At 38.7% G+C, this 11,376-nt stretch overlaps 1 protein-coding gene across 1 annotated transcript; it reads right to left on the reverse strand.

The window, feature by feature from the left end:
* On the reverse strand, positions 1-7,483 carry tnfaip6 (tumor necrosis factor, alpha-induced protein 6). Its single transcript, XM_085435526.1, has 6 exons — positions 7,269-7,483; positions 5,842-5,979; positions 4,726-4,887; positions 555-783; positions 338-378; positions 1-247 (listed from the first exon to the last, which is right to left on the reverse strand). The coding sequence occupies exons 1-6, from the start codon at positions 7,366-7,368 to the stop codon at positions 147-149; spliced, it is 771 nt and encodes a 256-aa protein (XP_085291652.1). The 5' UTR covers positions 7,369-7,483; the 3' UTR covers positions 1-146.
* Positions 7,484-11,376: the final 3,893 nt, after the last annotated feature.

Here is an 11,376-nt window from a genome sequence, read left to right on the forward strand (position 1 = left end):
AAAAAAAAGAATGTATCCTTATTTTTCTCAAATAATTATTCCTTTAATCAGCTACAGAGAATTTTTAATCAAGTACATAAGGTAACATCATAAATACAGCAACAGGATTATATCAGTGTATTAAACCATCAGTCAAAGGAGGGGCTTTATTTATGTGGGAGAGATGCATTAAAAGCAATATACTGTAACTGGAAGCCCCCAGCTGTAACCGAAGCATCAGAGAGGAACTTCAGTGTCATCACGTTCCCTGGAAAACATCACAAACAAATGTTTTGTATTGCTTTAAATCCAAATGTTTCTTTGTGTTCTTTTGATGTGAAAATGTGAGGGCTCTCACCTGTGCTGATTATATCATCTGGCAAATAATCACCACAGAACCTGGAAATAGATTTTATAAAGTCAGACACTTTCTTGCATTGTTTTTCTTGTAATTAAAAGATTTGGCATTTGAGGCTGTGAAAATGTTACCTTGGGTTCTTAAAACATTTAACTGACATTTTTCCTAAATTCGGACATCTTCTGTGCTAAATAACTACCCAGCTAGTTTTTCTCACCTCCCAGCAAAGCCCGATACGTCATCGTAGCTGTCGTAAACCTCCAAGTAATCTGCCAGACACTCTGTATCATCCTCTACATCAAACTCCATGAAGTGGAGGCGGATCTTCTGGCCCAGGCGGACTCGGATGTGCCAGTAGCAGATCTGTTCATCTTCATACTCCTCAGGGAACCCAGGAGACTGGATGATCTTCTGCTGCTCTGTCAGGACCCCGCCACACTCCTTGGCTATAAGAAGTGACATGAGTGGATCAAGGTTTTCAGAAAATATAATATGAGAATATATTTATATAAAGGGAATAAAATTCAGCTATTACTCTAAATTTTTTATTTCTGTTTAATCAGTCTGAGAACCAGCAGCTATAAACACCCCCAACCTTCACCATAATAGATTACTGTCTTTTTTTTTTTGCATGAACCTTTAGAGTGCTAGCTGACTATAACTGGGACTAAACTATTAAACCCTCCATGTTTGCTAGTTACAAAGTTACACTTTGCTTTCTAAAGTAATGCATAACATTAATCACATTATATTTTTCAGCATGCAGTATTTAGTACATGTATGTGTACACGTACTTAATTCAGTAATTACATTACAGTCACAAATGTCCTTACTCGCATCACAATGGTTCTTCAGTTATCTTAACCCTGGGTGGACTGAAATAAAATTCAAACAAATCAGCCTTTTTCTTCCTGCACTTTGGCTACAATCAAATGATTTCAGTTCATTTTCAGTAGAAGGAAAATAGTGGAGTAGTCTACAACTGTTGTGTAGGTAAGAAGCGATGTGTAATACTTTATTATACTCATTACTTTTTTGAGAATTTACTCAAACATGGTTACAGTTAGTTTAATACTTTAAGTCAACATCTTTCACAGCTCACCGAGCTCAGCTGAATGTTCCACTGGTAAAAACTGTTCTTTGGTGGTATTCTTGTGCTGGACACTACAGAACATAACCTCAATACAGCAATTCTGTATCACTTTAATAGCAAGGCAAGCATCTGTTATCGTAGGGTACACCAGCACTGAAGAAGGCTGGTAGGAGCTCTTGCAGTACATTGATATATGGTGGCTTTTGAAATTAAAATCAATGTTCGCTGCATATTTCCCTTCTATACTTTATTTTACACCTGTAAAAAGCAGCACATGACTATTCTAGAATATACTCATGCAATATATGATTTTACCTACTTTAAAAAACGGATTTGACTTTACAAAAAGGTAACTGGGTAATATAACCCAATGGGGAGGAAGAATGTAGTGTCAACAATTTATTCTTTTAGTCTGTTGCTGGGACTGTGCCTCAGCATATGAAACATTTAAGTTTGGGATGTCCCTTTCATGTGAGCGCTGAATAAATTCAAAACAGAGAAAAGGAATCCTGTTGTTGAGCAAGACAAAAATCAAACACACATGTTGAGACGGTGACAATCACTGCTTTGAGCGACACAAAATTAATGTCTTACAGAATCTTTCGTTTTTTGTTCAGATTTGCAACAGTAAGCTAACATCTATCAAAGGGTGCAGTTTAGCCAAAATGTCTGATCCAGACATGGTGAGAGGGATTCCACAGCTGGCTGACCTGGTGATCTAAACTGCCAAATTTTGGGATGAGAGAACTATAACCAGTTTCATAAACTGGTTTAAATGAAATTAATATTTTCTAAAAGAAACATTAAATTCCATCAGTATGTTATTATTCTGCATATTAGTGTGTGTATTGTCATATACATTATATAAGACAACATGTTCTTAGCTAGGAGTAAGAGAGCAAGAGACAGTCCTGCAACAGTTTGTTTTCTACTAAAGTGCCACTTAAGTGTTGCTTCTTTCTAAGGTTGTCTCAATTCCAATTCTTCATTACGTATTTAGTGGTGACTTGAACAAAATTTCACCAAGGATACAAATTTTGATGTGTGTGTATATACACACACATACACAGGCATCATGACCACCAAGAGGTGAAATGAATGACGCTAATTATCCCTTGATCGTGACACCTGTAAGTAGGTGAGATATATTATGGAGCAACTGAACATTTCCTCAAATATGGAGGTTGATCAAGCCTTGAAAGCAGCTAATTCCTACAGTTTTCCTACGTTTCTGGGTTAGTTACAACCCCTTTGCCTGCATAAAAGCAGTGTTAGAACACACTATGGTACCAAACCCTTGTATCAGTTGAACAGTACTCCACTGCAGAAAGTAGTGTGTTGCTACAAAAATGGCAAGAAAAAAGGCAATTAACAATGGAAAAGAGGCAGGCCATCATGACACTTAAAAAGGTCTTTTCTATAGAGAAATTTCAAAGAAAGTCAAGGTGTCAGTGAGTACAGTTTCCTTCACCATCAAAAGGCACTCAGAAACAAACTGTGACAGGAAGAGGTCTGACAGACCCAAAGACACAACTGAATCAGAGGTCAAGTTTCTGAGAGTCAACAGCTTACATGATTGGCGGGCTCACAGGACAACAGCTTCAAGCACAGCTTAATAGTGGTCGTAGTAAGCAAGTCTCAGTTTCAGCTGTGAAGAGAAGACTTTGAGCTGCAGGTTTGACAGGACGAGTTGCAGCAAGAAAGCCATTACTAAGACGTAAGGCAAAGAGGCTTGCCCGGGCCATGAAACACCATCATTGGACTACTGCAGACTGGAAGAAGGTATTATGGACTGATGGATCAAAATTTGAAATCTTCATTTCATCATGCAGGATCTCTGTACCCCGTGAAGTAGGCGAAAGGATGGTTCCACAGTGTGCGGCGTCAACTGTCGAACATGGAGGAGGAACTGTGATGGTCTGGGACTGTTTTGCTGGATTGAGGGTCGGTGAACTTACAGATTGAGAGAAAGACTCAACCAAAACGGCTACTACAGCATTCTGCATTGGCATGCTCTCTGATATGCGTTTAGTTGGTCAGGGGTTCATCCTACAGCAAGATAATGACCCAAAACATAAGTCCAAGCCAGAACTACCTCAGGAAAAAAGAACAAGAGGGTAAGCTTGAAAACATGCTTAAACAAACAGTCACCGCAGTCTCCAGACTTAAACCTCATCGAGCTGGTTTGGGATTAACTGGACAGAAGGGTGAAAGCAAAGCAACCTACAAGTGCCACATTTATGGGAACTTCTGTTAGAGATACCGGAAAAACTTTATGAAGAATATTTGATGTCTATTGTAGAAAGAATGCCACGGGTGTGTTCAGCTGTTACATCTGCCAAAGGTGGCTACTTTGATGAGTCAAAAGTTTTAGTGTGCAAATTTATTTGGTTTTTTGGGTTTTTCCGATTGCTTATTTGTACTATCCTTTTATTTCAGAGTACAATGAGACATTAAACTGGAGAGAAACTAAACTTTCAATAGAAAATGATGCAGCATTATTCAGGGTCAACATTGAGCTGTTAGAGCTCATAAGCCAGAATGTGTTTTAGTTATCTGTTATTCATCAGCTCCACTGGCATCCACCAGGTTTATTCATTTTCTGACCATGACTGAAATTATGGTTGTGAGTCAAGACAAAAAATGGTCCCACTATGGTCTCATCTGCACTAGTTGCCTTTATGGTCCTCCATGGTTGACACAAAACTGTGCTAAATCTGAGGCACCTCAAGATGACAGCAGTAAAGATAAACAGTGGTAAAGCTGTAAAGGTTTTAATCTGTACTGACTCACTAAATAAACAATATGCAGAGCACTGACCAGACTCTATCCATGAATGTGCAGCTGTGTTTTTAAGCACCAAGTATTGTGCTGTAGTGATACAAATCCTGTTCCATGTTTTGAGGTTACTGGAACATGGTGCAAGTTTTACCAGTATCCAAATGGATGAGTTTAAGTAAAATTATAAACTGTGCAGTTGTTATGAAGGTTAAAATTAGCTATTGATGATAAAACTGGTTTTGGTTAAAGGCTGTAAAAATGTTTATTTCTACTGTAAACTTTTTCTATTTTAACAGGAGTCTGTCTCACTTCTGGAGCCAACCTCAAGTGATCTCCAGAGGAATTGTTTTTGGCACATTTGTATCTTTTTGGCAGCTCTGCTGCTGCTTCATAACCTGGTGATAATTCTATGCGGGACTGAGAGCCACCCTTTCCAATTATACATAGTCATTTGATTAATGAATGATGTTAAAATATTAAACAGTGCACAACAGAAAGGGAACGTCATACTCACAGTTTGGGTTGTAGCAGTAAACATCCCATTTCTCACTTTTGTTCAGCCTGTATCCGTAGTCAATTATGCCAACCTTCCCAAAACCACAGTTGGATCCGGATTTAACGATTGGGTAGCCAACGCGTCCTTTGTCAAACCATCCAGCAGCGCAGACATGAAAGCCTGAACATGAGAAGAAATATGTTTTTTTCCCCAACTATCCCCCATGAGCTGTTGATAATACTGACACAAAGAAACTACTGTATGCTACAAAGTATGAGAAGTCTTTTAACTCTGCTAAGAACCAGAGAACAGCTGGTCAAAACCTGTTGGGGACCAAGATTTGGCTGTTTTTCCTATGTGTGCACACACAGAGGAATTTAAGTTAGAGTCACAATCAGCAGCCCCCCCAGAGCAGGCCAGATAAAACATGGCCTCCTGGGTAGACTCCTGTGGAGAAACTCAGCTGTAATAGCTGACAGTAAGGCTGATTGTAAGGCCAGAGGCAGAGTCCATTTCTGTGCTGTGGGAACAGTGACACTACCCACCAAAGAAGTTGCTAACAGACTTTTACAATATACAGGGAGTGTTTAAAATTAGGCGAGATGGGAGATGGGATTAAGGCAACAGGCACCCATAGAAACACTCATGGAAAGAATTGTTTCACTCACTTCTTCCTTTTGACCTTTACCATGTCAGCACATGCACCACTTTTCCTACAAGTTAAAAGCATTCCAGGCGGTTAAGATGTTACATCAGGATGTTTGATGGACTACACATTACGGGCAGGGATAGCTCAGTAGGTAAAGTGGTCGCCCCATGATCGGAAGGTCGGCGGTTCGAATCCACTTAACGGCTACCCTGAGGTACCCCTGAGCAAGGTACCGTCCCTACACACTGCTCCCCGGGCGCCTGCTTAGTGGGCTGCCCACTGCTTCACTGAGTGAATGGGTCAAATGCAGAGAAAAACAAGTAATTTCCCCATGGGGATCAATAAAGTATCCATTATTATTATTAAGGAAGCGCCTGCATGTGTTTTGAGTGAATCACTTCTGATGAATTACAGTCCACACACACTTTCTTTCTCTGGAAGGAACTCCGTGTGTGTGTTGTGTTTGCGGATGAACTGCTGCAGACCTATTTGACGAGCTGCCTCCAGTTGTTCGTAAGTGGCCAGCGTCCCTCCCTCATACTTGCAGACAGCCTTGGCCTCTTTATACGTCAACTGGTATCTTCCTTTGCGTGATTCCCGGTGGTAAACTCCAGCTGCTTGTTCTGTCAAAGACAGAGAACAGAAAAGGAAGTCTAAGCCTTGGGATTCTCTGCATACAGAGATAAAGACTAGGTCATCTACATAGCATAGTCATTTTGTGCCTGAGGCATGTTTAAAAGGACCCAGTGGTTACAGCCAATTTGGACACCATGTTTTTATTGTGAGAGAGAATGAAAAAGACTGTGTGATTCTTTCTCTCTTTCTTTTTCAAATTGGAAATTGGAAGGCCACCAACAATTTCGTCCTATCAACAGGGAGTCTTCTGCTGATCCTGTGCTTTTACGCATGCTTGACTGCAAAACTTGGCAGAAAACATTCTAAATTAGCCAACAGTTGATATTTTGATCTTTTTAATGAATGTAATGTTTTGTGCATATATTTATCAGTATGTTCTGTAACAATGACTGACTTAAAAGTTCATATAAACATGTAACCAAGTAACAAATATTGTATGAATTCTTTTTCTTCAGTCTTGCTTCTGTATGAAGGACTGAAACTGCCTAAATCAAAACTAAGTAAAGTTGGAAACATAGGAAATAAATGAGTATATAAATGAATAGAATTTTATGATTTTATTTTATGAAGATATACAGACAATAAATGGCATACAAATTCATCATTCATTTATCTATCATTTATTATATTGAATCTATTTAATGTATTTAAATTTTTTTAATTCATTAATCTATATTTTCTTTCCAAACAAATGTTCAGGTATACACACACACACACACACACACACACACACACACACACACACACACACACATATATATATGTATGTATATTAAAACAGCAGTTTGTTTGATTAGCATTATTGCAGACTCCTCAAAACTCCTCAGTAACATTATTAATGTCACAATAATCGGAAGCAATCACATTCCCAGATTAGCAGAAACAGTATTGAACTTTCTTGTGATCTGGACATTTTGGAAAGCCCAGAGATGAAGTCATTTCCTCCTGTTTACTGGCCTCCTGCAGCACTCCTGCCAGGTCATAAACGTGCAGTTTGGCACAAGGGAAGCAGCTGGACTACTGTATAGCCTATTAATCCTCCTGACAACAAGCCTTTATGTGAAAATAACCTCTGCTGTGGATTAACACAGGAGAAAACTTTCTAATAATCACAGGTAGCTGGAGGTTGAACTAGTTTTTATGAATAACCAAAAACTGACTTCGCAGCTCTAAGGGGATGCAGTTATTCTTATCTGAACTGGATAACAGTTTCTGAAAAAACATTTCAATGTTTCTAGCTACCACAGCACGAAAAAAAGGAATCTTTCGGTCTTACCTAGCCAAATTGAATTATGAAAAATTCCGTTACTGTAGCTCCATGCCTCCACCTCCTTTAGCACAAACCCGAGTAACCAAAGAAGAGCCAAGACACGCATCCTGCAGCCCTCAGTGCACAGCTGTTCTCTCCAGATGTTTCCAGTAGTTCTCTCCTATGCCCCTCTGCTGCTTCTGGCTTTATATACCAAACGCTGACTGCTGGTGCCTCCCAGGAGAGGTGGGAGGTATCAAGTAGTCTGGTGTGAGATAATTAACTGCAGCCAGTGACTACTTTTACAGTATCCAGCACAAATAAGGATAAATGCTGGAGTTAGTACTGTTTGTCTGTTCACTACAACAGACGTTTGTGTTGTCAGAAAAAGACCTTCTTAAAAATAAAGCAAGTCAATTCAGAGGTTTTGTAAAGGGTTAGACTTTGTGGAAATGTGTTTAACAACAGAGGAGCATGTAAAGTTATATTTACACATAATAAATATAATAATAATAAAAAGTCAGAGAGCACTTGAACCATCTTACCTTTGATTTTTGATGTGGGTTGATTATTTTGGTTTGCAGTCACCTTTGTTATATCATTTTGTTCTAAACAAGTTTGTGTGTCAGTAAGGACTGTTTACATGAATTTTTAATCCACAAAGACCAGATTTGTGTTCCTTTTATTTTTTGAGCAGTATATTTAATGATTTAAACAAAACAGTTGTTGAGTTTTAAAAGTCATTTATAAATAAAATACTGTACATTACTGTATATAAGAATTCATTATGAGAAAGACTTACACTGCCTTAGAAAACATGTAGGAGTCATTCAAACTGATAACACTTTCAACATTGTTGCTTTAATTTTTATTAATGTGGCTGTCATGCTCCATTATACTGTATATTTCTCTGTGAGTGTCATCAGCATTAGCTAGGTGTTTGTATTCTCATTGAACAGTGAACTAAATAACTAATTATAAAGTTTTAAATTATAAAGATGAGAGTTTCGTGAAAAGTTGTGTGCTGTGTTTTTAGATTTTAGCCCAACTCTCACGTACAGGATCAATTCCAACACTTAGTGCCAAAAACTAGAGTTCCTCTAATGACCGCTGAAGGCTGGTTCAAAATTGAGTCAGTCTCCACTGAACTCTGTGTTTGTGTGTGTTGTGTTTGTGAGAGAAATACGCAACTTTACAGCATGTTGAATTCAAGAACAAAAAAAATCTGTTTGGATCTTTAACGCTAATTTCCTCCTATAAGACAACTGCACAGTGGGGGATAACTACATACGTATATAACTTAAACATTTGTGTTGTGGCAAGGCTTAATGTTAAGGTTGTGACTACTTGACTGGTAGGTGTCCCAGCCTGCAAAAACATGTAGCCACTGTGACATTAGACATTGTTTTAGGACACATCGGGCTCACATTGTGGAGCTTCAGTATTACTGCACTGGCCACAAGTACTTTATTTTGTTTTTTTAACAAAAAGTGGCCAATGGATTCAATGAAATCAGCACTCAGAGTTAAATATAGTGCTTAATTTAAGTATAATACTATGTTTAACAGTAGCACAAACCTACTGTGAAAGTTTCCAAAACATTTGTGAGTGTAACCCTTATTAAAGAAACACCAGTACCCAGGAGGTATCCATTAAATATATGCACAAATTGCAAACAATAAAAAATAAGACAGACTTGTTTTATTTATTTAATTATTTTACCCTGAAGATACTTTACTAAAGCGGAGAGTCCACAATGAAGATGATTCACAGCTGCATGGTGACCAAGTCCGCAGCAAGTCAAAGACGTGATGGAGCAGCACAACACGAAGTGGTCAAGTCCCGAGGTAAACTGTTTTTTCGAAAAGTGCGCAGTTGAGATACAACTGACAATTTAAAGTAAAGCATATGGTTGGTTGACTGATGACAGGGTAGTAAAAACGTTTATGGGTTACCTAGGCAACTGGAGCCTGTAATATTTACTAGTAACTGACGGTCAAAGTAATTCATGACGTATGAATCACTTCCTGGTTATCTGGACTAATTTTCAGAAAATTCTGAGTAAAACCACAGCTCTGTTTCTTTCTGTTGCTGTGAAATGGTAAAAGTATACTTTACATTCGATGCACGTTAAAATAACTCATATACCTGTGATGCACTGATGATGAATTGCTGATGAGGCCATTCACCAGTTTTTCAAAGCGATCAGGACCCATCATATTTTAGTTAGTTTTCTGAGTGTAGCAAAACCTGCTTTTTTTCCCCCTAAAATGCTGTGTCAAGAACCAGTGGGTGGTGTCACGGGCCTGCGTGATGGTGCCTCTATCTTTTATATTCACTCATTCAACATAGGAAAAGGATTTCTTGTTCTGTTTCTCTGCAGTCCTGTCAGGAAAGTTGCTCAATAGCACATGCCACAGAGGGGAGTTTGATGTAACAGCATACAGTCCTGTGTGGGGGTTTCCAGATGTTCGTTTTGCACAGCTTCAGTCAATGGGCACTGAAGTAAAATTGGAATTGTGTTTTCACAGCAATTTAGGAATAATTCTTATACATTTCTTTAGAGCCACATCAAGGACAGCCAAGAAGTTTTAGAAACCTAGAGCATTTTGAGGATTTGAATATTTGCCTAGTAACATTTATTATTTTGACTACTATTAAAGCATAAAGCTGTAATAGTAGGCCTAATATATTTGATTTCACTTTCAGTTCTATTTTATATACATATCACCAAATCACTGCAACAGTGGTGCTTTATATTAATGGTAAAAGGACAGGTTTTTACATAGTGCTTTAAACAACATCCCTACTTCACCCACATGCACAGAAGCACTTCTTATACACCCTAGTGCTTTCTATATGACATTGACACTCCAGTTAACACATCAGAGATCAACTTGGGGTCACCTGCCACCACCCCAGATGGCTGCCCCTCCCTAAACCTGCAGGAGATTTCTTTCTGTTAAAAGGGAGTTTTTTCTTCCCCCTGTCACCAAGCGCTTGCTAATAGGAGAGTATCAGATTGTTGGGGTTTTCTTTGTATTACTCTAGGGTCTTTACTTTGTAATAATAATAATTATTGTAGGCTTAAAACCTACCAACCAGAACACGCACAATCTCGTCTGATCTCGGAAGCCAAGCTGGCTTTGAGAAGGCTTTGATGCGAGACCACCTGGGAATACTAGCTGCTGTAAACTTGGGGTGGCTGTAGCTCAGGAGGTAGACAAGGTCATCTACTAATTGGAAGGTTGGTAGTTTGATTCCTGGCTGCTCCGGTCTGCGCGCCAAAGTATCCTTGACTGAGATACTGAACCACAAGTTGCTCTCCAATACTTTCATGACTGTGCAGATGTTAGACAGAAAGCACTTGGGTGTAAAATTACAGTCTGTCACAATCTGTTGAGGCTGGCGGAGAAAGGACAAAACACACACTGTTAAAGACAGACAAAAATAATAATAACAAATGATTAAAGGTGAAGTGACAAACACATATAGAGTGAAAAGAGGTCAGTGAAAAAGAAAAAGTGCATGTAAGTGCATAACTAAGGAGGTTTTACAGTCCTGACTTTGAGCTTTACAAAAAAGGAAAGTTACAAATACACGATGAAACCAAATACCTGCATGCTGGCTGTGGGACCTTCTTACCACAATAAATGCCCCGAGAGACATTTTTCCTCTCTTTGATACTCACCAGCTTGAATACAGTGGAGTGAAATCCTAATGGTCCACTCTGAATGGCATTGTCAGTTCTCAATCAAATGATACACACAATGCACAAACCACAATGCATAAATCATTTTAGGATATCCAACAGCAAAACAGTTCCTTACTTTATGACGGCAATACCTGCTTAGCAGTGTACTGGTCTTTTACCTTTTTAGTCATCTATGGAAGTAAATGCTACTCTTAGCTTGTTAATGTTGCATCATGAGACTCCGAAGAAGAAATTCGAGATTATTGTTTGCTACTAGAAAAAGAACGGGACGTTAAAGGGTTAAACAAGGTATCTGTTTAGGATTTTTTTGTGTTGAATGGCAACTCACTGACTAAAATATAGTAAACATAGTTAGGTATAGTTAAACATAGTCCATGGTTTACAGGAAGCACTCTACACCGAATCCAGTCACTGATACCC

The sequence above is a fragment of the Copadichromis virginalis genome, linkage group LG16 (genome assembly GCF_057382275.1).
Source record: "Copadichromis virginalis isolate Kocher_CV1m ecotype Utaka linkage group LG16, C_Virginalis_male_GT1.1, whole genome shotgun sequence".
In the NCBI taxonomy this organism is placed as follows: domain Eukaryota; kingdom Metazoa; phylum Chordata; class Actinopteri; order Cichliformes; family Cichlidae; genus Copadichromis; species Copadichromis virginalis.

What these genes read in the sequence shown, in the direction of transcription:
- tnfaip6 (XM_085435526.1), bottom strand. Translation starts at nt 7,368, where the DNA reads ATGCGTGTCTTGGCTCTTCTTTGGTTACTCGGGTTTGTGCTAAAGGAG. An exon ending in TCATAATTCAATTTGGCTAG is followed by an intron (nt 5,980 to 7,268) that starts GTAAGACCGAAA and finishes TGTCTTTGACAG; the next exon opens with AACAAGCAGCTGGAGTTTAC. An exon ending in GTATCGGGCTTTGCTGGGAG is followed by an intron (nt 379 to 554) that starts GTGAGAAAAACT and finishes ATCTATTTCCAG; the next exon opens with GTTCTGTGGTGATTATTTGC.